The 27,087-nt window shown below is 41.4% G+C and overlaps 1 protein-coding gene across 3 annotated transcripts; it reads left to right on the forward strand.

The window, feature by feature from the left end:
• The first annotated feature begins 1,882 nt into the window (after positions 1-1,882).
• Positions 1,883-26,006, forward strand: LOC135558801 (guanine nucleotide-binding protein G(o) subunit alpha-like). 3 transcript variants are annotated; one of them, XM_064992950.1, is made up of 13 exons: positions 1,925-1,986; positions 8,512-8,567; positions 10,491-10,584; positions 10,875-11,025; positions 11,410-11,690; positions 11,873-12,020; positions 15,263-15,305; positions 20,956-21,097; positions 21,383-21,543; positions 22,260-22,388; positions 22,511-22,640; positions 22,735-22,888; positions 23,056-26,006. In XM_064992950.1, the coding sequence occupies exons 3-13, from the start codon at positions 10,564-10,566 to the stop codon at positions 23,241-23,243; spliced, it is 1,548 nt and encodes a 515-aa protein (XP_064849022.1). In that variant the 5' UTR covers positions 1,925-1,986; positions 8,512-8,567; positions 10,491-10,563; the 3' UTR covers positions 23,244-26,006. The 3 variants fall into 3 exon arrangements, with proteins under 3 accessions (XP_064849014.1, XP_064849022.1, XP_064849033.1); XM_064992942.1 differs by lacking the exon at positions 8,512-8,567 and having other exon boundaries at positions 1,883-1,986; XM_064992961.1 differs by lacking the exons at positions 1,925-1,986; positions 8,512-8,567; positions 10,491-10,584; ... (1 more) ...; positions 11,410-11,690; positions 11,873-12,020 and adding an exon at positions 12,769-15,100.
• Positions 26,007-27,087: the final 1,081 nt, after the last annotated feature.

The raw sequence follows: 27,087 nt of genomic DNA on the forward strand, positions 1-27,087 counted from the left end.
GTCCCATTCCCTCTTACAGTTTTTGTTGTTATATTTACATATGACTCATTTTACATACATGGCACTTTTTTTTACACAGTAGTTACAAAGCAAAATATTGTAATTTTAAATACATTGCATAGTACTTAAACACATCGGTATACATTATATAGTTTTTAGTCACCTTAGTGAAAATATTGAAACAATTGTTGCAATCTGACTTAAATTTCGACAAAGGATGGAGCTACATACTGTAGTTATTGATTGTTACACCAGATATTGTGATTTAACCAGAAGCTTTTGGTATCCATTACTGGGAGTTACAGGTTAGGTACTGTTTGGTGTAGCACAGAGAATTTTTGACCAACTTTAACATGGCGACAGTATCTTCGTTCTCGATTCGGACAAACGTATCTTCTAAAATGTCTGTGTCCAATTGCAAGTGGTGCGAAAATTCCCCAATATTAAGATACATGTTTTGCTCCATTAAGTAATCTAACGATGTGTACGCCGCCATCTTGTCTATTTCAAATCTTCTCCCATCGATCGAGATAGGTGTGTCATCATGATAACTGGGAAATTTTTTACGAATTAGCAATTCGAAAATGTATGAGTTTCCTAATTCCAATTTGCATGTGAAAGCGGCATAATCTCTTGTGGACAGATGAAACGGCGAGAAACTGTCAAGGCTCACATAGAATTTTGTTATTACTAGCAGCAGTAGTTCCTAGTTTTGGGATTTCATCATTGATTATTTGGATGAATCAAGATTGGGGCGTAGGCGGTGCTTGAACTGGTGCGGTTATTTACAAGCCCGTGTGTGGACAATAAATGGGTTTCACTAGATTCCACAACCACAAAGTAAAAATGGTCTATATCATAAAATGAATGAAAATAATTTGTTCCTTTCTTTGCACAAAGGTCATCACAATTGTTAACCCCCCTCCCCATTTCACTGAAATAGAGAGAATGTGTTTGTGATGGTTACAATACAATCTTACTGCTGTGATCAAAGAGAATACTTGGAGATGAACAGTAGTCTAACACGTTTAATGTGTGTGGGTGTTTTGACAGCACTACAGATATATTTCAGCACTAGGGCTTATTAATCAAGATATTTTAGCTTTGCACACTGTAAAGTGTTGGCATATCAGATTCTGAGAGAGGAAGAGAGGGCTGAAGTCTGTCTTGACTTCACCTGTCCGAATCTCCCTGGAAGTGGCTCTCTGATTAATAGTGAGGCCATTTCCTGTCATGCCTAGATAAGACTGACAGTTTACTATCAGACCTTATGTGGGCCTTGCTCACATAATTTATTTTTATGTGAATCCTTTTTATTCTGTTATATGCTTCATCTGGCCTGTTTTTGTCCCCAAGCAGTTGCCATAGTTTCAGTCTGTAACATAGGTATTTCCTTGTTAAATGTGGCCTACCTTCTCCGAATGAATCACTTGTCTGACAATGTGGATGTGCACGTAAGGAACCCCCCTTACATTCAAATGGCGCAGTGAATACTTCGAGGAAGGATTGTACATGTTAACAACATTTAAACCGGGCAAATGAATAACATCACACGTGGCCCTGCTTCCAAAAACATAAAATAACGGTACCTATATCTATATAGGCCTAAACAAAATAACCTGTTACTTATTTGGTATGTTGCTTCTCAGTCGATTCATTTTGCTTTCAGTGTCATGTTCAGTGAGTACATGCAATGATATAATTTCAACATTGTCGTTAGCTACACAGTTGCAAGCAAATGGCTAAAGCAGTAACGGGTCAGTGAGACAATTATTTCCATCCAATCAACCAACAAAAACAGTCAACTACTTCCTTCCCGTAAAGATCCGTGATTCTAACCAATAGGGAAACGGCATGTTCTTTCTCACCAATCACAGTGCCTCCAGGTTTCCCTGTAGCCAATCACCTGTCGGGAAGTTATGAATGTGTCTATGTGTTTCTGTGGTTAGGACGCGTTGCCGTCCTTACGACGTTTTTTCTTTAAAGGTAAGTTAACAAAACAGTTATGAATTTACTTTAAACCCAAAACGAAATTATAGCCTATAAAACAGTTAATGCCACAAATGACAGTAGACAAATGCATAACAGTACTAGTCAATCGTGAAAGAAAATGTTCTCAAGTTGCTAAGATTCCTTTCTATTGTTTAATTAGGCTACTGTTTTGTAACAACTTGACTGTATGATTAAAACTTCAGCAGTATTTTATTTATTTATTACTGAAGGTCAATAGGCGGTGTTTGGTGAAGCTTAATTTACTATTAAGTAGGTCTACTTTTCTAGTTTCCTAAAAGTCTGAACCGCACTGTGTCCAACGTGGTCTCAGAGCAATTCGTATTATTCTGTACGTAAATGTATTTTGTACGGAAATGCTAGACATTTCATTCATTTAGCATGGGAAGTATTAATTTGTGGATGTCCATCTATTTTGTATGATAAGTTACAAATTACTATTTATATGACATATTACGAATTGCAATTTGAACCTTATGTTACTTGTTGTGATTCCTTTTTTTAGACAGTTTGCGGGCCTCCATCTCTTTCACTATACCAAACGTAACATATCATACTAATTTGAGTGACCTGGATTTACATTTACTATGTTATGTCTAGTGTATGAGACCAGTCTGCTGTGTCATATTCTTGCCTCATAGCAGGAGAGAATGTAATGAAATGCCTGTCATCATGTACGGGCCTCGAGGTTTTCACAGGACTGCACACCCCACAGTGCCACCTGTCTTGTAGGCCCAGTAGTCTAACCCAATGATGTATATAAACCCTGGATTGCTGATGCTATGTATTGGCCAATGAGAGACTTTGAAGCCATGTTGGCACTCTTCAGAAAGCAGCAGTTCCATAGGAATTAATAGAATTCTTCAGTATTTCATTTAAATCTTTCAAGGACAAAATTACATCTATTTAAGTATTTTGTTGTTGTGGGGACAGTGACATATTAGTATTTCAAAATATTATACTTTAAGTAAGATGTTTTTATATATTTAAATGTTTTATTTGTATGCTTAGCTCACATAATATGATTCACAAGTATGCATTAAGGTGTCTGTAATAGAGATCATGTGGCAAAAACAAATAAATGCGTTCTAAAATATTCCAAAATATTTGTAGCTTCAAAAGAGCGCCCCCTATCAGTCATCTAGTGTATATTTAAATGCCTAGTCTAACCCAGCATTGAGCTCACCAGTTTGTAGTCCTAAAAACCAGAAATGCATTACCTCTGGTTCATTCAGCCATTCCTATGGGGAAAATGAATGGAGAAAGAATTTGTTTTGGGATAAACACCAAAAATAATGTCTGAGGTAACACAGGCTTAAGAGATCTTATATATTTTATTCTATGAGAAAATAAGTCAGTTAACATGATCATTATGAATATATGGGTTTATTATAATGTAAATGCTTCAAAATTCACAAAAAGGGATTTTAACTGATGAAGATTATTTCATAGAACAAAACGTATAAGATCGTCTAAGCCTGTGTTTACCACAGGCCTTATTTTCGGTGTTTATCGATAAACCCTACAAAAACTCAATTTTCCTGTAAGCTTTGCCCAATGAATCATTACTATTGCTATCTATAGACTGTACAATATAAGTATTCACTACAAAAAATGAAACCGACCAATTCTACTTGTTTGGCAGTCTGTGCCTTGTAGACTGATTCTCATTTTCATCCCAATCAAAAGGATGGCATTCACTGAATTGACCCAATGTCCAGGGAATCCTTTGGTTGGCACTTTTTCAGGATGATTTTAGTCTTTGACACTGCAGTGGTGGATGTTAAATGTTGCATTAATAAACTCTTGATGATGACATAATCCTCATACACTCTATGGTATTCTAGGCTACATCTGGTGAATTAATCCAGTACACTTTCAGTTTTAATAATGTATGACACTACCGGTCTATGAATGTAATGATGGCTTATGATTACATGTAGGCCAGGGGTCCCCAATTACATTCATCTGTGAACTGATTTTTCTTTGAGTGGATGGTCGGAGGGCCGGAACACAGTTCTAAATAATTTGTTAACTGCAAATTGACATCAAGAATTCCAAACATATATAGTATTTGACAAAAACATAATCATTTCAAACCTTGATTACATTGAGAAACGATCACATACAGTGCCTTCAGAAAGTATTCACACCCCTTGATTTATTCCACATTTTGTGTTCCAGCATGAATTCAAAACTGATTAAATTTAGATTTTGTGTATTCAACCCCTTTTGTTATGGCAAGCCTTAATAAGTTTAAGAGTAAAAATGTGCTTAACAAGTCACATAATATGCTGCATGGATGCGCTCTGTGTGCAATAATAATTTAACATGATTTTTGAATGACAACCTCATCTCTGTACCCCACACATACGGTGCCTTCGGAAAGTATTCAGACCCCTTGACTTTTTAAAAACATTTTGTTACGTTACAGCCTTATTCTAAAATGGATTAAATATTATACTTTATTCAGCAATATACACACAACACCACATAATGACAACAGGTTTGTAGATATTTTAAAAACAGAAATACCTTATTTACACTAGTATTCAGACACGAAATTGAGCTCAGGTGCATCCTGTTTCCATTGATCATCCTTGATGTTTGTGCAACTTGATTGGAGTTCACCTGTGGTAAATTCAATTGATTGGACATGATTTGGAAAGGCACACACCAGTCTATATAAGGTCCCACTGTTGACAGTGCATGTCAGAGCAAAAAACAAGCTATGAGGTCAAAGGAATTGTCCTTAGAGCTTTGAGACAGGATTGTGTCGAGGCACAGATCTGAGGAAGGATACCAAAATATTTCTGCAGCATTGAAGGCCCCCAAGAACACAGTGGCCTCCATCATTCTTAAATGGAAGAAGTTTGGTACCATCAAGACTCTTCCTAGAGCTAGCCGTCCGGCCAAACTGAGCAATTAGGGGAGAAGGGCCTTGGTCAAGGAGGTGACCAAGAACTCGATAGTTTCTCTGACAGAGCTCCAGAGTTCTGCTGTGGAGATGGTTGTCCTTCTGGAAGGTTCTTCCATCTCTGCAGCAGTCCACCAGTCAGGCCTTTATGGTAGAGTGGCCAGACGGAAGCCACTCCTCAGTAAAAAATACACATGATAGCCCGCTTGGAGTTTGCCAAGAGGAACCAAATAACTCTCAGACCATGAGAAAGAAGATTCTCTGGTCTGATGAAAGATTGAACTATTTGGCCTGAATGGCACCATCCCTGTGGCAGCATCATGCTGTCGGGATGTTTTTCAGCGGCAGGGACTCAGGATTGAGGAAAATATGTATGGAGCAAAGTACAGAGAGATCCTTGATGAAAACCTGCTCCAGAGAACTCAGGACCTCAGACTGGGGGTAAAGGTTCATCTTCCAACAGGACAACGACCCTAAACACACAGCCAAGACAACAATATTTTTTTAGAATAAGGCTGTAACGTAACAAAATGTGGAAAAAGTCAAGGGGTCTGAATACTTTCCGAAGGCACTGTACAATTATCTGTAAGGTCCCTTGGAATTTCAAACATGGATTCAACCACAAAGGCCAGGGAGGTTTTCCAATGCCTCGCCAAGGGCACCTATTGGATGGTAGATGGGTAAAAATGAAAAATGCAGACATTGAATATCCCTTTGAGCATGGTGAAGTTATTAATTACACTGTGGATTGTGTATCAATATACCCAGTCACTACAAAGATACAGGCGTCCTTCCTAACTCTGTTGCCGTAGAGGAAAGGAAACTGCTCAGGGATTTCACCATGAGACCACAATGGTGACTTTCAAAGAGTTACACAGTTTAATGGCTGTGATAGGAGAAAACTGAGGATGGATCAACAACATTTTAGTTACTCCACAATACTAGCCTAAATGACAGAGTGAGAAGAAGGAAGCCTGTATAGAATACAATATATCCAAAACATGCATACCACTCTTCATATCTTCAAGCGTGTTGGTGGCTGCATCGTATTATGGGTATGCTTGTCACCATCAAGGACTAGGGAGTTTTTTTTTAGGATAAAAATAAACATAATGGAGCTAAGCAAAGGCAAAATCCTAGAAGAAAACCTGGTTCAGTCTGTTTTCCAACAGACACTGGGAGACATTCACCTTTCAGCAGGACAATAACCTAAAACACAAGGCCAAATATACACTGGATTAGCTTACCAAGATGACAGCGAATGTTCCTGAGTGGCCTAGTTACAGTGTTGACTGAAATCAGATGGAAAATCTATGGCAGGACTTGAAAATGGCTGTGATCAACAACCAACTTGACAGAGCTTGAAGAATTAAAAAAATAACAATGTGCAAATACTGTACAATCCAGGTGTGAAAAACTCTTAGAGACTTACCCAGAAAGACTCACAGCTGTAATTGCTGCCAAAGGATATTCTAATGTATTGACTCAGGGGTGTGAATACTTATGTAAATATGATATTTCTGTATTTAAATTTCAATAAATTTACTAAAATGTCTTAACTTGTTTTCACTTTGTCATTGTGGGGTATTGTGTGTAGATGGGTAAGAACAGTTTTTTTTAAATCATTTTTTAATTTAGGCTGTAACAAAACAAAATGTGGAATAAGTCAAGGGGTATGAATACTTTCGGAAGGCCCTGTACGTGCCTCTATTTATGCGTGGGAATACATGGGAACAAATTTCTTAAATTTAAACACTTTGAGCTGATTTCCTGGTGATTTTACAGTATTTTATGTTCCCCAATAGGCAGCAATTTAAAAAGATATATATTTTTCTTTACTCAGAAAACGTGGGCCAAATCAAATCACCCGCAGGCCAAATTTGAAACCCTGAATTGTAGGCTGACTTATGGACACGTTAGTTAGATTTCTATATGTATTATTTTGGGCTCCCGAGTGGCACAGTGGTCTAGGGCACTGCGTCTCAGTGCTAGAGGTGTCTCTACAGACCCTGGTTCGATTCCAGACTGTATCACAGACTGCATAATCGAGCTCAGATACTGTTTTCCCTTTATTTATCCCTCTCCCAGGTCTAGCACATCAAGCATTTACTTGACCCTAAACCAGACCCAAGTCACATTGAAAGAAGTCTACCCAGATATAGGGGTTAGATAGGGGTTATGGCAACATTGTTTTTCACATTTCAGTCTGGTTTAAGTTTCCATAAACACATATCACTACACATTTTTACTACAAAAATAAACAATACAATATACTGCTCTAGGCACTGCAAGAAGCCCCTGGAGTGATGCAGTGCCTGCTGTGATTGGTTGAGATTTCACAATGCAGTGGACTGCTCATGTCCTTTGACCCCTCCCTCATCCCTGCAGCACTGGTTAGATGTCAATGTCATTACTTATGAAAACGCCTGTCACTCAGTCAGAGTCTGGATATTCGGAACTTCTTCCAAAAGAGTGGCAAAAAAAGCGAGCAGGTGGAGAGGGCAGAACAGCCAGAAAATCAAAGCAGCAGCAGAGTTAACCTTGGGGGCCTGATTGGTGTAACACTTTTGCCTCAGCAAAAAAAACCTGACTCCAATAATCAACTAATCATGATCTTCAGTTTAGAATGCAATTAGTTTAATCAGCTGTGTTTGCTTGGGATGGGGCGAAAGTGTGACACCACTCCAGTCCTCTGGAGTTGCCCATCTCTGGCCTAGGGGCTATGTAGCTTCTTATCTGTCATGTTTGGAGTTGTGTTGCGCTGTTATGCAGAATAATTTTTCTTTACAGTTGCCCGGTCATAACTTTAAAATAACTTTAAATATGCATCTGCCCCTAAAAAGATATGAAACATGTATTCTACTGTCAAAATTAACTACAAAGTGTAAATATGATGATTTTGGTCATGAAGTCAGTCTTGTCCAAAACTGAGTTTTGTGAGACTTGTGGTTGTGACCGCATCAAAACGTAAATGAAGGTTGGGTTTGTTTCAATCCTGCCCACAGCTGGCAGGACACAAGTAATAATCAATTTGGAGTGCAGCTGCATGCGACCCAATCGTAATGCCTGTGGTAAATTTAGTTTGACTTTGGATATCCCTATGAGGCTAGTTAGGGACCCTCTGTAAATTACACAATGTACATGGGACAATATGTTAATATTCCAATAGCTCCAATAACTCAAAATTTCAATGACTTCAATGACTATAAATTGTAGAAATTCAAATACAAAGGTTAAAAGCATTTCATGAGAACTAAAAGGTGTGCAGCATGAAAATATTGGCTCATTTACATTGTGTAATTTATTTCCTGGCCATAACTAGCCTTGGAGATAGGCTATCCAAAGTCAGAACACACACCAGCAGGCTGAAGATAATTGCCAATAAAATTTGGCTAATTCTTCCCACCTGTGAACATGCACACGAGACACCAACATCAAACCACACCCCAAAACCAACTCACATTTGAATTCAGTCATGGCCGCTAGCATTTCTTAATGAACCAAATCTAAAACAAGGTAAAATCAGGAAGTGCAGTTGCCCTTCAAAACGAACTAATGACATGCTGCACCTTGCTACCTTTCAGATAAGCCAAGGAGGAGTCAGTGGAGCAATTAGAACAGCAGCAGCCAGGAGCAAATGGTAGGAAAGAGGATGATTTAGGTGATCCGGTCACAGGCCCAAAACAAGTTAAGCTACCCCAGTATTCCCTTGACCGTTTTGGATTGCAAAATGAAAGAAACACACTAAACAAGGCACAGAGACAGCAACAGAAGAATAGGATAGGATGGAGAGACACCAGAAGAACAGAACAAGCCATAAACAGAAGAGGATAGACAAAGGAGACGGCAACAGACAAGACACATAGAAAGTAACAGAAGAGGGCAGGTGGATTGAGCACACAGTAGACTGTATCACTTCAAGCTGCTCAATAGAATCTAATTTGTTTAATTTATTTTCACAAATTATAAGAAGTGAAATACAGACAGTGAAAAAATAAAACATGGCTTACAAAAAATGTAAGGTGAAAATCCTGTGAAATTACTATTAAAACATTTGTTTACTTTTATACTTTTTTACAACCAGGACAGGATGAGAGAGGAGGGTAGACAAAAGACAGCAACATAGAATACTAAGGGACAGCAACAGACGACACATAGAAAGTGATGGAGAGAGGTAGAGGATTAACGTGTAGACACACACACACACACACACCTCCATCCTGCGGAAACAATGTTTGATTTCAGAATAGGATCATTCTGTCGGTGATGTCACAATTTGTGTTTCCTCTATCATAATGTCCATTGCTCTCAGTAAACAGTAAACTATCACTTAAAGTTTCCCTATGGATTCTAATTGTGTGTGTGTGTGTGTGTGTGTGTGTGTGTGTGTGTGTGTGTGTGTGTGTGTGAGTGTGAGAGAGAGGGTGTCTGGGTACTTTGGGTGTCACTGATCCCTCCGGAACTTTCATTACGCACACCTGCCCCCTATTCCCAGTGGTTAGTAATTGTATAAGTGTGCCCTTGGTTTACAAGTGTCCTGACAATTATTGTTACAATGTCAGTTGGTTCGTGTGAGTACCTGTGCTGTGTGTTTTGGCTTTCGTGCCATTGTGAATTGTGCATATAATTACTGGTCTCATTCCGTGTGTTAATCATTGTGCGCTTATGTTATCTATTCAAGGTATTCCTCACTCTTTTTGGGGGGTTTCTACCCTGTGTTTTGTATAGTGTTTGTTTGGTCTTTGTCCCCGTGTCTTTACACGGCACGTTATAATTTGGGTGTAATAAAAAAAACTTATCACGCATTCCTGCGCCTGTCTCCCGAATCATTCATACCAACGTGACAGTGGGACTTTAATCAGTTTTGGCTCAGTGGTTTTTGGAAATACACTGTAGATGTGTGTGTTCCAGAGTAGAGAGACCCTGTGGAAGGTAGAAGTTGCCTGAAAAATATATATTCTCTCAATGTTCTAATCTCTCAATATTAATCTCAAATTGCACCAAATGAATGCATTTAGCTGTTGAAATTCCTTACATTTTATCCGGGGGAGAATGCCCCCGGACCCCCTTACTGGCTTTGGGCTAAGTTCCTAATGTCTTCAAATCCTAGAAATGCCCCTGGGTAGTAAAGGGACATTAAATAGTAAATTAATGTAATGACATATAGGGGAGATAGGGTAAAATAAGAATAGTGGAGTGAGATAATATGAAGTGAGGGGTTGCATTGGGGTGGCAGGGTAGGGTAGCCTAGTGGTTAGAGCGTTGGACTAGTAACCGGAAGGTTGCAAGTTCAAATCACTGAGCTGACAAGGTACAAATCTGTCGTTCTACGTCTGAACAGGCAGTTAACCCACTGTTCTTAGGCTGTCATTGAAAATAAGAATTTGTTCTTAACTGACTTACCTAGTTAAATAAAGGTAAAATTAAAATAAATAAAATTTGTATTGTGACTGCATCTGGATCCTGACTCTTTTTAATACCAGGAGGGATTTGATTGATGTGTATTAGCCTTTGAACTCAGACTTTTGATTGTCTGAGCAATATATCTGCTCTTTCTCTGCAGGAAGGAGGAGGCTTGAAGGAAACACAGAAGAAGCTTGTGACAGCTGAGGTCAGATGACGGGAATGCCCAAACAATGGACATAATAGATGAAAAGGTATGTTTAGTTGGGAGGAGAGAGGCAGGAGAGAGGAGCTGTGATATGTATGAGAGAGAAAAGGGAATGAGACAGAGACAGTTCCCATTAACTATTTATAGGACAACGTGCATGTCTGTTTCTGTTAGTGCGCATGCGTGTGGTAATGTCAAGTGGGGAGTGTGTGTGTGTACTGTGTATGTAAGAATATAGCTATAAGTACATGCTCCTGTGCTGTACAAAATTCAGCATAATGTCTGACTAGTAGTATACAGAGCAGAGGCATTATGAACTTTAATCTGATATTTTAGAAAATGGTGACACTGAGTGTAGAGGATGGCCCGTGGACAGGATGTGCGGTTCTCTTCCTGCACTCCTGTCCCGCAGTGAACCTGCTCTCTCTCTACAAAGACCAGCAGGGCAAGTTCAGCGTCTTCAAAGTCCTCAAGCTGACACTCACAGGTGAGCCACATCAGGCCATCCGGTCTCCAGCTAGCGTAGGGAGCATGCTGAGCATTGGGTGAGGCAGATGTATTATTGATAGAAAGAAAGGCTTAGCTTGGTGGTCATGGGGAGTGAAAAAGGGCTGGTGTTGCAGTGTGACCTGCTTATCTACTGAGGGGATGAATATAGTTAAAAGCTTATGAAAAACTGCTGTCAGATAAACGCTAGTAGACCTTTTAGGAAGTCATAACACGGTTGAGCTCAGAGCTCTGCCTGGACCAGAGTAGTGGAGGGAGACACAGTCAGGTTATATTTATTTTATGGTCACAGTAATATTACTATTGTGCCAGTGATTCGCTATGGTTACCTCTAACCTTTGACCTTACATGGACTGTGTCCCAGACTCAGCTGGGGGGCTGGAGGGGTACGAGATCCTGAAGCTGCATGATGCAGATCCTCTGCTGGGTGTAGAGTTGAAGTTTGAGGATGTGGCGGCGTGCCGCAGGTTCCTGCAGAGCTATGGCTCCGGTGCCGTACAACAGTCCCTCTCCCAGCACGCCTGCCGCCTCCTCCACGGCCCACAGGAGCTTGCCTTGGAAACCCAGCTCAAAGCCGGGACGCACACTTTGGACTTTTGTCTGGACGACCTGGAGCTCTGTCTGCAACACATCCACCAGTCACAGGTAATATACTATATACCGGTTATAATCCATATATAGTGGTGTTGTTACTGGTAATATATGATCAACAGATCACAAGCAATACTTCAGCAATCTATAGTGTATACCTAACAGGTACTCTGCTGTGCCTTATGCCTTATGACTCACTATGAGGTGTTCTAAATGTTGATGTCACTTCCTGTCAGCCGGGGCGCCTAAGGGATGATGAGATTGCTGAGCTGGACCAGCAGCTGCAGAGCCAGGCCTTGGGTCACATCCCCCAGCCACCCACCCTCTCACAGGAAGAGCCCCCCGTGCCCAGCAATTGTTTCCTGTTCCAGAAGAGGGTGTTTGGTGAGTTGTCTCCGACTTCCATGGTTGCTTCTTATCTTCAGTGGGGGTTCAGCAGGGAGCTGTCCCCAGGGTCCTCTACATTCATACACTGACATAGAACAGTGTTTCTCACCTCTCGGTCAGTAGACCACCTCTGGTCTAGGGAAGGTTATTGACCTGTGCCTCAAATAGTTTGATGACACTTTTAGTCAGCTCAAGTGCTGGTTTTAATCTAAGTGGTCCTTTGAGGAAGAGGACCATTATAGCTTGCCCAATCTCTGGTATAGAGGACACTCATTATGGGTCATCTACTACACCCGGGACGGCAGGGTAGCCTAGAGGTAAGAGAGGAGGGCCAGTAGCTGGAAGGTTGCTGCTGTATTTTACTTACACCACGTCTTACATGCAGAAACATATATAGACTCTGGATACATGTCTCTAACAGCCCCTCCCACTCTGTCTCCTGACCTATCAGAGGACCGCATACTGGCGGCAGGGGACCTGCAGCGGTTCTCCAACGGCGTTGGGCGGGACTGGAGGAAAGTGGGGCGGGCATTGGGCAAGAACTGCTGTGCGCTGAAGGGGCCGGCCATAGACAACCTGGCCTACGAGTATGAGAGGGAGGGGCTGTACGAGCAGGCCTATCAGCTGCTGAGCCGCTTCATCCAGGCGGAGGGGAGGGCGGCACGGCTGGGCCGGCTGGTCAGAGCATTGGAAGACAGCAAACTCACCAGCCTGGCTGAGAACATTTTGGACAGCCAGCCCCGGGAGTGACGCTGTCTGTCACGCTGTCTGGGGGGTGTGTGTTGGTCTGTATGTGTGTGTGTGTCTTTGTGAAAGAGTGGTAACGTGTGGGTGGCATTGCTTGTGTGCTACCACATGTCTTTTCTGTGTGAGTTTTGTGTCTGTGAGCTTGATTGTATGTTTTTTTTATTTGAGTAAAATTGTATTGTGTTACAAAACCAATAGTTCTCATAATTGCTATGTCACTTCATTGTTTTCTCTGGTTGGAGAGCAAACTGAAATCACTGCGGGCCTTTTCTTCTTCCGCTATAAACCCAGGCCCCTTTCTCCACCACAGACTGGACCCTTGGATGTATTTGATCATTCTACCAATAACCATTAGTTATTACAAAAACTAGATTGATATTGAACAATTTGCAATGGGTTTGGGGAATATTTGTTCCGAAATCCAAATAAAGTGTTGGATTTATTAAAACAAATTGCCCATTGCTTTCAGTCATGTCGAGAGTTGCATTTCATTTCCAAGATCCCGATAAAACTTTTTACTATGGATTACATAGAATATTTAACAAACCCGTTGATCCTGCTTTCTGAAATGCCCTACAGTCTATGGAAATACCACCCAGGTAAAAAATATGTGTCAACTTTGGGAAATGGGCAGTATCTAAAAAATGTGCACACACACACAGCAAATGTTTTACTATACTTGTGGCGACCTAAAATGTATTTCCATTCAAAATCCTTTTTTCCCTAAGCCCTAAACCTAACCCTAAATCCTAACCCTAATTAATTTGAGGGTATTTTCATCATATCGAGTGAACCGTTTAGAAATTATAGCACTTTTTGTACTTACTGTAGTCCCCCCAATTTAGGGGACCAAAATTATTGAGACAAATTCACTTATGTGTATTAAAGTAGTCAAAAGTTTAGTATAGGTCCCATATTCCTAGCACACAATGATTACATCAAGCTTGTGACTCTACAAAATTGTTGGATGGATTTGTCTGTGTTATGTTGTGTGTGTGTGTGTGTGTGTGTGTGTGTGTGTGTGTGTGTGTGTGTGTTTGTATTTGTCTGCAGTGCAGTATTTGTAAAAGTTAATGTGTGTATGTCACTGTGTCTGTCTCTCTGTGCGTGTGTGTGCAACCATGTGTGCATAAACACATAGTCTGTAGTAAATTGTGAATAATGATTACTGAGGCACAAATACAGTGGGGCAAAAAAGTATTTAGTCAGCCACCAATTGTGCAAGTTCTCCCACTTAAAAAGATGAGAGAGGCCTGTAATTGTCATCATAGGTACACTTCAACTATTACAGACAAAATGAGGGAAAAAAATCTGACTAAGGACAGACTGACACAGAGACACACAAATAAACACACACATTCACTTTTACACATACTGCACTGCAGACATAAACACACACACACACACTCATCAATACATATATGTAAGCAACATAACATGCACACGGGATAAAAGCAATTGCTAGATTAATAATTAATACAATTGAAATGTAATGGTATTGTGTTGTACTACCTTGTGTAGCCTATTGTTGCTGTTGACATTACATGAGCTAGGCCCTTAACCCGAATTGCTCCTGTAAATCGTTCTGGATAAGAGTGTCTGCTAAATGACTAAAATGTAAAACGGCTAAAGTTATAGGCCGATGTTTACCCACTCCTAGTGGATTATACATTTTATTTATAAGGACACGGAAGACAAGAATAGCCCACTCCCAGTATCGTGCGAGACCACGCCTTTTATGTAATAAAAAGGCCTGTTATACATTGTATATTCAGCGAAATTATTCCACGAAGCAAAATGTGTCTTTAAAATCCCCGTTTGAATGTGGTCGCATCGGACGATTAGCGCCTGCCTTTGCTCTGACGTCAACGAGATTGTCTGCGCTAGGTGAGTCTCGCGCACACTGCCTTCCCTTCCCCTCCTCTCTTCGTCGGTTATTGTGAAGAGATTGAACGATGAGATCGCTCGCGCTCGCTGTCATCAGTGCCGCCCTATAGAGACCCCCAGCCCCGAGGCTCGAACACAACGACCCCACCCCCGCTCCAAGAGGGACGGAGAAAAAACCCTGTTCTGACCCGACTTTATTTGCCCTCAATCCGGGCCTCATGCTGTAGCAGACTGAACGAGCGAGAAAGAGAGACAAACACACATATTGAGTCGGCGAGGGACAGGGCGGAATAGAGGAGAAGGGATTGTTCATTCGGTTCTAGACATGGGATGTACACTCAGCGCTGAGGAGCGCGCTGCTCTGGACAGGAGCAAAGCCATCGAAAAAAACCTGAAGGATGATGGAGTCACTGCCGCAAAGGAAGTGAAACTGCTACTGCTTGGTAAGACAACGTTTATAACGGGGGCTGCCCATTCTGCACGGTTCGGTTGATGTTGATGTCGATTGCAGAGAGCCGGGCCGGGGCGACAGGCGCTCTCCGTGGTCCTGATGTCATGTCCCCCGAAAGACAACCGACTCTCACTCTGCTCTCTATTCCCTTTAGGGGGAGGAGAATCGGGCAAAAGCACCATCGTCAAACAAATGAAGTAAGTGCTTTTTTTCTGAAACAGGCGTCTTTGGCGAGGCCTGAGATTGCGCCTCCGCTAGCTCCGCCATGTTTCCTTAGAGGCCGTACCTTTGCCGGTGATTCGAGCACCTCCTGTAGACGGTAATCGGAGGCGGTGCTCACGGTCAGTAGCAGGCCGCAGGGGTGCTGTCCACTGACATGGTGCTGAAATTTACCCATAGGTTTTCCATGCATCTATCGATAAAGAGGCATGGCGAATACATCGATGTTTGTGACTGTGTGTGTGTGTTTTTGTGCAGCCAATATGTGTGTATTAGTGAGGTCACTACACTACAGCTCCATTAGCAAATATCTCTGGTTTAATCTTACTGGCTTTAAGTGCCTGATATCGCTGAGAGTACTTTGCTTATAAAGCGGATTTACTCAGAAAATATGGCATCTAAAACCACATCTAAACCTTTCCCCTTCTCGTCTAAACCACTCTCTCATCTAAATCACTGTTCTTTTTCTAAACCCTGTTACTAGATTTCTTTTTTAAAGAAGACCTCTGTATCCAGGGCCCAACCGGAAAAGCACATTATATAATATTTTCATGCACATAATTAAACATGGCTGTTGCTATGCAGACATCCTCTCAAAAATCCACAATTTCAAAAATGTTGGGTTCAGTGCATTCACTGTACCTCAGCACACACTCATCTGCCCCACACACACCCTGCTTTTTCCATCACACACACACACACACTACTCCCTCTACTCCAATCTGTTTCCTTCCATTCTAGCACTCTCTCCATATTTAATTATCCTGGGGGTTCTCCCTAGCGGTACAGACAGTTACCCAAAAGCATCGCTCAGGAGAGGCTTCTGTTGTGAACTACATATGTTACATTGGTTATGTTATATAATGCCAGGATCGGAAGAGGAAAAACTGATCCTGGACAGAGATAGCATTGGCTCCTTGTGTGTGTACACATGGGTGTGCATTTGTGTAGTTTTGTATGTATGTATATTGATAATGGTGTGTGTCTGGATGTGCTTACATCCATATGTTTATTTGCCAGAATTTCATTGACACGATAAACCCCATGAGATACCCTATCATGTTTTACAAAGGAGTGTAATAATAATAATTAGAATAATAAATATCTCTTTCAAAAATAAATCATAGGCATTATATGGAGTTGGTCCCCCCTTTGCTGCTATAACAGCCTCCACTTTTCTGGGAAGGCTTTCCACTAAATGTTGGAACATTGCTGCGGGGACTTGCTTCCATTCAGCCACAAGAGCATTAGTGAGGTTGGGCACTGATGTTGGGCGATTAGGCCTGGCTCGCAGTCTGCATTCCAATTCATCCCAAAGGTGTTCGATGGGGTTGAGATCAGGGCTCTGTGCAGGCCAGTCAAGTTCTTCCACACTGATCTCAACAAACCATTTATGTATGGACCTAGCTTTGTGCACACTAAAACATGAAAATACCTTCCCCAAACTGTTGCCACAAAGTTGTGACCACAGAATTGTCTAGAATGTCATTGTATGCTGTAGCATTAATATTTTCCTTCACTGGTATTAAGGGGTCTAGCCCAAACCATGAAAAACATCCCCAGACCATTACTCTTCCTCCACCAAACTTTACAGTTGGCACTCTGCATTGGGGCAGGTAGCGTTATACTGGCATCCTCCAAACCCAGAGTCGTCCTTTGGACTACTAAATGGTGAAGAGTGATACATCTCTCCAGAGAACGCTTTTTCACTGCTCCAAAGTCCAATGGCGGTGAGCTTTACACCACTCCAGCCAACGCTTGGCATTGCACATGGTGATCTTAGGCTTGTGTACGGTTACTCGGCCATGAAAACCAATTTCATGTAGCTCTCATCAAACAGTTATTGTGCTGACGTTGCTACCAGAGGCAGTTTGGTACTCAGTAGTGAGTGTTGAAGCCAAGAACAGACGATTTTTAACCTTTACGTGCTTCAGCACTCGGCGGTCCCATTCTGTGAGGTTGTGTGGTCTACCACTTCGCTGCTGAGCCGTTGTTGCTCCTAGACCTTGCCACTTCACAATAACAGCACTTACAGTTGACCAGGGCAGCTCTAGCAGGGCAGAAGAAATTTGACGCAACTGACTTGTTGGTGCCCCGTAGAAAGTCACTGAGCTCTTCATTACGGGCCAATCTATTGCCAATGTTTGTCTATGGAGATTGCATGGCGGTGTGTTCGATTTTATACACCTGTCAGCAATGAAATAGCTGAATCCATTAATTTTATGGGATGTCCACATACTTTTGGCCATGTAGTATAGCCACGGCCAGCAATGAACGGGGTTCTCAGGATGACAGAAAAGACACAAGATCAGAGTGGATTTACTTTGGTTTAAATACACAAATAAAAACAGATTCTTGATTTGTCAATAACTCAGCCATCTTTTGATCTTTTCTTAAACTAAGTTAAGACAAGTACTATGGGCTACATTCCAAATTTGGTGTCATTTGGTCCTATGGTTCATAAGTAGAAGATGTTTGAAGTATTTTTAGTATATTTTAGAATTTTAGCCTATGTGCTAATATGCATCTACATGTGGCCATCTTTGAATTCATCAATGTTATTTTGTCAAACTCGTTAGGGACTATTGTGATGAGTCCAAAGAACGCATTTGGAGTGAATCTGACTTTTAGTCCATGAGAAGAATATTTTTTTGTGATTATTTTAAGCATTAGCGTTACATAGTGAATTGTTCATTTTTTTTAAAGATATCAATGCCAGACTTAACATGGTTCATCATGTTAATGTTTCAAACTTATAGGCCATTGTGAAGTGGATTTATCCATAACTCAGCCATTACTTAACCAATCCCTTAGGTTTTCTCAAACTAAGGAAACACAAATTTCACAAATTTCCAAGATGGAGGAAAATCTATCCTGAAGGACCTTATGGGTCATTGTGGCAAATTTGTTCAGCTTGCGGAAAGACACCTACATGCCAATTTTCAAGTGTCTGTGTCAAACGGGCGGCGGATATGAGAGTTTAAGTGAGACTGCTTATAACAGCGTCATCTATAGGCCAATCGGGGCCATTTTCTTTGACCAAGTTAATCATGGATTCTTGTTTCTTTGTGCCAAATTAGAAAAAGGTGTGTGTGTGTTTGTGTTTGTATGTAGCAAGGTGAATTGATAATGGTATACAGCAATCTGTATTATTAAAAACCAATACCTTAATTATTAAATAGCAAGTATGTTTTAATAGAACTTGATCATAGTGTACTAGTACAGACTAGCAAAGTGGTACACACACATTAAGAAAGGCACATACTGAGGAAGGCTATGCATCTTGAACATCTGTGAAAATTAAAAAAATCTAAGAGAAGGTCATTGAATTTTTTATTTTATTTTATTTATTTCATCTTTATTTAACCAGGTAGGCTAGTTGAGAACAAGTTCTCATTTACAACTGTGACCTGGCCAAGATAAAGCAAAGCAGTGCGACACAAACAACAACACAGAGTTACACATGGAATAAACAAGCGTACAGTCAATATCACAATAGAAAAAAAGAAAGTCTATATAAAATGTGTGCAAATGGCGTGAGGAGGTAAGGCAATAAATAGGCCATAGTAATACAATTAGCAAATTAACACTGGAGTGATAGATGAGCAGATGATGATGTGTGAGTAGACATACTGTTGTGCAAAAAAGCAGAAAAGTAAATAAAAACAATATGGGGATGAGGTAGGTAGATTGGGTGGGCTATTTACAGATGGGCTATGTACAGCTGCAGCGATCGGTTAGCTGCTCAGATAGTTTAAAGTTAGTGAGGGAAATATAAGTCTCCAGCTTCAGCTATTTTTGCAAATCGTTCCAGTCATTGGCAGCAGAGAACTGGAAGGAAAGGCGGCCAAAGGAGTGTTGGCTTTGGGGTTGACTAGTGAGATATAACTGCTGGACCGCGTGCTATGGGTGGGTGTTGTTATCATGACCAGTGAGCTGAGATAAGGCGGAGCTTTACCTAGCATAGACTTATAGATGATCTGGAGCCAGTGGGTCTGGGAACGAATACAGCACATAATTTGCAAATTTAATTTGCAAATAAATTCATTAAAAATCCTACAATGTGATTTTCTGGATTTTTTTCTCTCATTTTGTCTGTCATAGTTGAAGTGTACCTATGATGAAAATTACAGGCCTCTCTCATCTTTTTAAGTGGGAGAACTTACACAATTGGTGGCTGACTAAATACTTTTTTGCCCCACTGTATGTAGCGAGGGCCAGCCGACTAGAGGTACAGGTCGCAGTGGTGGGTGGTATAAGGGGCTTTGGTGACAAAACGGATGGCACTGTGATAGACTACATCCAGTTTGCTGAGTAGAGTATTGGAAGTTATTTTGTAAATGACATCACCAAAGTCGAAGATCGGTAGGATAGTCAGTTTTATGAGGGTATGTTTCGCGACGTGAGTGAATGAGGCTTTGTTTGCGAAATAGGAAGCCGATTCTAGATTTAATTTTGGATTGGAGATTTTTAATATGAGTCTGGAAGGAGAGTTTACAGTCTAGCCAGGCACCTAGGTATTTGTAGTTGTCCACATATTCTATGTCAGAACCGTCCAGAGTAGTGATGCTAGTCGGGCAGATGCGGGCAGACAACGGTTGAAGAGCATGCATTTGGTTTTACTAGCGTTTAAGAGCAATTGGAGGCCACGGAAGGAGTGTTGTATGACATTGAAGCTCGTTTAGAGGTTAGTTAACACAGTGTTCAAAGAAGGGCCAGATCTATACAGAATGGTGTCATCTGCATAGAGGTGGATCTGGGAATCATCCGCAGCAAGAGCGACATCATTGATGAATACAGAGAAAAGAGTCGGCCCGAGAATTGAACCCTGTGGTACCCCCATAGAGACTGCCAGAGGACCGGGCAACAGGCCCTCCGATTTGACAGACTGAACTCTGTCTGAGAAGTCGTTTTAAAAATGTGTTCCATAATGTGGTACTTTGTAAGAATAAGATCTTCATACCTATGGATTATGCACCTTTTGAAGTTAATAGTATACTTATTTATTTAACTAGGCAAGTCAGTTAAGAACAAATTCTTATTTACAATGATGGCCTAGGAACAGTGGGTTATCTGCCTTGTTCAGGGGCAGAATGACAGATTTTTATCTGTCATTCTAGGCTACCTGCCGCCCCAACTGCTGAAGTGTATTCCAGACTAGGCTAGTGTAATGGATTTATAATCTGATCCTCAATATCAGAACGTTTCATGTCAATGTTGTTGAGTGGTTTAAATGTACAGACCACCTTTGTCATTACAAATGTGAAACCTAAAGTGGCTATATTGGCTGCAGTTGATGCTGCTGAGGTGTGAGTGAGTCTTTGTGTGTGAAAGAGAGAAGAAAAGAGAAGGTGGGTGGCAGCCATTGATGTGCTGCGTGTATTTGGGTGTGTGCAAAGGAGCAGGCACTGCTTGACGCTCAGAGACAACCCTGTTCTTGGTCACATGCACGAGCGTACAGATGCACATACACTAAAGCATCTGCTGAAATGTGGGTTCACTGAAGTGTGAATGTTTGTGTGTGTGCGCTCATGCACGCACACTTAGCCTACGTACGTGTGTGTGTGTGTGTGTGTGTGTGTGTGTGTGTTATTTTGTATGTGTTCTGATGTGTGTGTGTGTATGCAGGATTATCCATGAGGATGGCTTTTCTGGGGATGATGTGAAGCAGTATAAGCCTGTGGTCTACAGCAACACCATCCAGAGTTTGGCTGCCGTCCTCCGAGCTATGGACTCTCTGGGCATTGAGTACGCAGACAAGGACAGAAAGGTGGGTACATGCACCCTGCACAGAGTAGGATTCATCCATAGTATACAACCAATGGCCCTTTCAAAACCTTACTTCAAGGTGCACTGCAAAGCAGACCTTAATGTTTCCAGTGGGGTATGGTGGTAGACATCCAGGAATTCAGCTATACAGTCTTCACCTCATATGTCTTAAAAAATCTATGCATGTGTTTTTGTTTGTGTATGTGCGTGCGTGCGTGTGTGTGTGTGTGTGGTGATGCATAGTCATATCTTTTGTACATAATATCTTATGTATGTGTGTGTCCAGGCGGATGCTAAGCTGGTGTGTGATGTGGTCACTCGTATGGAGGACACAGAGCCCTACTCAGCAGAGCTGCTGACAGCTATGAAGCGTCTGTGGGCCGATGCCGGGACCCAGGAGTGTTTCAACAGGGCCAGGGAGTACCAGCTCAATGATTCCGCTGCCTAGTGAGTACACACTAAGGGACCAAGCATATTGGAATGCATGAAACTTTAAATTAAGCATAATTCATGCATTGAATCAATGGAAGATTTGTGAGAAAGTTCCAGTTACATAACATATTGGAATTTGAGTCCATTAGCTGCCTGTTCTTGAACAGTAACACAGTGCAAAGGTTAGTCTTTGAAGTGACTGCGTTGGTTAGTCTTTACAGTGCAAAGGTTAGTCTTCGCACTGTATTTTTGTAGCTCTACACTCTTAGAAAAAAGGGTTCCAAAAGGGCTCTTCCTCCTTCCGCATAGGAGAACCCTTTTTGGTTCTAGATACAACCCTTTTTGGTTCCAGATAGAACCCTTTTGGGTTCCATGTAGAGCCCTCTGTGGAAAGGATTCTACTTGGAACCAAAAGGGTTTTACCTGCAACCAAAAAGGGTTCTTTAAAGGGTTTTCCTATGAGGACTGCCGAAGAACCCATTTAGGTTCTAGATGGCACCTTTTTTTCTAAGAGTGTATTACTGAAGCTCTACCTCCCCTCTCCTCTCTCCTCTCCTCTCCTCTCCTCTCCTCTCCTCTCCTCTCCTCTCCTCTCCTCTCCTCTCCTCTCCTCTCCTCTCCTCTCCTCTCCTCTCCTCTCCTCTCCTCTCCTCTCCTCTCCTCCCCTCCTTCTCTTCCCCCTCCTCCCTCCTGTTTCCATTTCCCCTCTCCTTCCTTCTTTCTCTCATTAGCTACCTGGACAGTTTAGACCGTATTGGTGCTGCTGACTACCAGCCCACCGAGCAGGACATCCTGAGAACCCGAGTCAAGACCACTGGGATCGTGGAGACCCATTTCACCTTCAAAAACCTGCACTTTAGGTTAGACACACCACACACACATAGGTTTACACATACAGGTCCTCTCCCAGTCCAGTATATTTGTTTGTAGCATATTTGTGGTGTATGTTATGACACGTTTATAACTCTTATGTTTCTTTCAGGCTGTTTGATGTTGGAGGTCAGAGGTCAGAGAGAAAGAAGTGGATCCACTGCTTTGAGGATGTGACGGCCATTATCTTCTGTGTGGCGTTAAGTGGCTATGATCAGGTTCTGCATGAGGACGAAACAACTGTAAGTACTTCACACACACTTCGTACTACTCACAAACACACCACACATATTCTCAAACATGCATCTCATCTGTCTTATTTGGTCTTTTCTGCAGAATCGCATGCACGAGTCCCTCATGCTCTTCGACTCTATCTGTAACAACAAGTTCTTCATCGACACCTCCATCATCCTTTTCCTCAACAAGAAGGATCTGTTCGAGGAGAAGATTAAGAAGTCACCACTGAGTATCTGTTTCCCTGAATATACAGGTAAGACTTCCCTACAGTCCGTATATACACAAACTTAGACAGACACACATGCAGAACAGATGGTCGTAAGTCTCTCTCACTCTCTGGCGCTGTATCTCTCTTCCTCTCCTACTCTTCTTTCTCCTCTCTCTCGCCCTCACCCACCTTTCCTCCCAATTTCCCCATAGGTGCTAACACTTATGATGATGCTACTGCATACATTCAGGTGCAATTTGAGAGTAAGAGCCGTTCGCCCAACAAGGAGATCTACTGTCACCTGACCTGTGCCACTGACACAGGAAACATCCAGGTAGTGTTTGACGCAGTCACTGACATCATCATCGCCAACAACCTGAGGGGGTGTGGCTTATACTGAGGCCTAGCCCTGCACAGAGGTTGCATTGGAGGGTGTGAGGTGGTTAATAATAATAATAATTTTGATGATATTAAAAGGCATAATTATGTAAATCTACACGTCCAAAGGGACCCAAAGAGCTGCCGCCAGACACCACGACGGATTCTTTGCCATGTTCTGTTCCTCTATTCCTTTTTTTAATTTCAGAATTCCACCACCCCCTTTTGTTTATTTTTTATCAACATGTGTTTCCTATTGAATGTCTTTCATGTTTTGTTGATTGTGTGAACAACTGTAAGATGTAAATCAGAAAAGGGGAGGTCCAAGGGGTATATTCTGTTTTCGTGCCAGGTTTCGCAACAAATCAGATAGAAATGTTATGCATAGAGAGGAGAAGGTCCTCTTTTCCTTGTGATAGAGATTTGTGTCAGTTCTATACATTACATCTCTATCTGCAACATCCAGAACATTGAGCCACGATGAATGTACCCCTTGGAGCTCCGTTTGCAGAGGTGATGTTGTGCTCTAGGTGATGATGTAATAGAGGAGGTACTGGTGGCTGGGGCGCGTAGTGGGGGTTCTGTACAGCGTTGGATAGAACCCCCCTCTCTGTTGGACTCACACAGGGCTGCTCTACATGAGCTCCTTCTGCTCTGTTTTATTCCTCTCTCTCTTTTAAACATCCAGGGGGGGGGGGGGTTCTGTGTGTGTGGCAGGCTCTGCCATTGGCCTCCTGCAGTGTGATGAAATGCCTGTCAGCCAATGATATATCTGTGTCGGGAAAGTGTGATATCAGTGCCAACCTTCTGAGCATGACAGAGAGGGGAATAGAATTAGAGATCATTGATCACTTTCACACTATCTTTACAATATAATGCAATTGAAGGGACACAAACGCTTTATTATCATCAAATTATCTATGGATTTTATTTCAACCTCATGCCCTCCTACCTCCTAGAATCCCGTGCCACATATTTATTTCCTGTCCTGTCAGACCGGTGGAACACCACTTCCTGTCTCAGTCTCAGAGGGTCTAGAGCTGCTCTGATGGACCGTCTCAAATGTCACCTCCCATGTAGTGTACTACTTCTTCAAAAGTAGTACATCATATGGGGAATAGGTGAGCATTTTAGACTTGCACACTCAAGTCCACTGGTCAGTGATGTATCATATGGTTGTCTCCTGGTCTCCTCTCACTTATCACTTATCACTGAGATGAAAGGACTGGATAGGTTTCCACTGTGTTGTTTTCACTCACTAGTCCTTACAGATTTGTAGTTTTAGGAGAGGACAGCCACAGACCACTGACCAGTCTCTCTGCTTGTTCAAAAGGGTCTTCCTAGGTGCTCTTTATGTAATAAAACATGAATATGTGAATGCTCAATTATTTGGAAGTTGAGGTAATTTGTAGATTAGATAAGCCACACAGTGCTTAGCTCAGGATGACCCTTGTGAGCAAGCATGCTGAATTCCAAATCCATCCATACTACCCCCTCTAGGAATTCCTGTAGATTTGAAAGGATTTGATTGGTTTAACCTTTTCATGTCCATAAACAGAAATGTATAATATTCTACAGTACACATGTTCTCTGAGTTTACTGATGGACAAATCGGCCAAAGCGTTTAAACAATACCTAAAGAAATCCACACACACACACCCCTAGAGTGCATGCAGTATAAGCCCATCAAATGCAAGTCAATAGAGACTGGAGAGTGAGTGATTTTACAGCATTGTCCCTCTTTCTCAGATCTTAAACATGTTCACATCTTAATCATTTTTGCTATATAGATTGCCTGGACCAATATATAAATCTAAAGAATTCCACACCCTCTCTATCACACAAGCACATTCATTTTATGAGATTTTTTATCTGATTCTCAGAACATGTTCAAATGTTAATAATTGTTTCGACCAATATAATATAAAAACAATATCTAAAGAAATCCACATACACCCCTAGAGTATATTATACAGCATAAGCAAATCCAATGTAAGTCAATGGTGAGTGAGGCCTGCTACAGCATTTGCCCTCTTTCTCTCTCTCTTTCTCTTCCTCTCTCACAAGCACACGCGTGTGTAGACACACCACAGACATCAATGCACACCAGTTGTAAAATGTTTCTCTCTGCAGTCTCCATTGGATTTGGAAATACTGCATGTACTCTAGAGGTGTCTGTGTGAGAGAGGGATGGGATTTCTTTCAATATTGTTTTCATATTTATATTGGTCTGGACAATCTATATACCAAAAGTGATTAAGATCTGATCATTTGAACATGTATTCACATGACATGATTTGTGTAATGTGTAAAATACAGTAACCCCATGTGTCCAAAGACTAAATATAGTATGACACAGAAACGGCTGTAGTTCACAAACAACGAGTTGAATCATCTATATGGCATATTTGGGCTTAAACAGGTCACAGAACAATACTTTATGCTTTTAAACTATATCATTCTGAATTGTATTTCAAAATGCATATGCTGAAGTCATTTGAATGATTTTTATTGTCTCAAAATCCCAACTTTGGAGGTATGATAGACAATGCCAATCTTAAAACGTCAATTTGGCATATCTAGACACTTGTACTAACTATGTTATCACCAAATGTAATGCATTTACACCAAAGAAAATTTGTTCAGTGCCACATTTGTTAATATGGACATGAATGGGTTAGGTAATATGGTAATTGCGTCACCTTCTCTTCTGATAGAGTGAGTGGTATTTTTGCCACATTGCTTGTATGTATATGTATGTATGTATGTATATATGTATATATGTATATATATGTATATATATATATATATATATATATATATATATATATATATATATATATAATATATACATAAACACACACAATCGATTTTAGATCTACAGACATGTCCAAGCGGCAGGGGCTGGGGTAGAGTTGGAATTCAGCAGCAGTCTCTCAGTGGGGAGTTTGGGTTAACCCTACCCCCTGACCTCTTAACCCTGAGCAGGCCACAGTCAAACCCCGGCTGTCACGTTCTCTATTTTCACAGAGGAAAAGTACTGCTCTCCACTCATTCACCTGTGCACCTGAAGATGCATCCTATCCCTCTATACTCCCTCTATCACATGTCGTTCCTCATTTCTCTCAATCCCCCTTTCCATTTTCACCTTAAACACCGTACTGTATATATATGATTATACCAGATTTCTTTTTTTTACTGTGAATGCTTTTGTTCTGCACCCCTTCCTCCTCCGTAGATTATTGGTTGCTCTCTCATGTGGAATGTTTGTGCTGAGCCAATCGAATGTTGTGTTTACATTAAAGCCACACTTTTCCTAACTATTCCCACGGCCATATTGAGTATCTTTTTCATGTCTGTCTTTCTCCCAGTGCTTTGTTTGAAATCAACCCCCAAGCTCTTCTCATATTCTCATTGATCTGAAATGATCGGATGGGTGCAATATGGTAATAGCTCCATTGACTCTTATGGTTGGATCGGTGGACTTTCCTCCATACTGCCTACATGTCTAATCGTCTCAGATCTACCAGAAGTGTCCAGGGGTAGATTTCAGACTGAAAACAGGTCTTATATGCCTCATGAGAGCATAAGGCCTAGATTCAATCAGATCTGCATTATAGCGCCATTGACATTTAAAGATCATTTCCGATTGAGCTGATGTATGCAGCATTTACCGTGAATGCGGCCTCCACAAAAACATTGCCTTTAAAGGGTGCATGGCCAAAAAGGGCAGATTGCATTGAATCTAGCCCTAAGACTTCTACATAGCCATCTACATATGTATGGAACATCATGTCAGGAAATATTGGAAAGTAGCAGCTGTTGGAAATATTGGAAAGTAGCAGCTATCAACAGAATTCCATTTT

The sequence above is a fragment of the Oncorhynchus masou genome, chromosome 2, assembly GCF_036934945.1.
Source record: "Oncorhynchus masou masou isolate Uvic2021 chromosome 2, UVic_Omas_1.1, whole genome shotgun sequence".
Lineage (NCBI taxonomy): Eukaryota > Metazoa > Chordata > Actinopteri > Salmoniformes > Salmonidae > Oncorhynchus > Oncorhynchus masou.

Bases quoted from the DNA above. Each gene is read 5' to 3' on its own strand.
- LOC135558801 (XM_064992942.1), top strand. From the start codon at position 10,564: ATGGACATAATAGATGAAAAG. The intron at 10,585-10,874 runs GTATGTTTAGTT...CTGATATTTTAG, and splicing joins TGGACATAATAGATGAAAAG to AAAATGGTGACACTGAGTGT. The intron at 21,098-21,382 runs GTGGGTACATGC...GTGTGTGTCCAG, and splicing joins ACGCAGACAAGGACAGAAAG to GCGGATGCTAAGCTGGTGTG.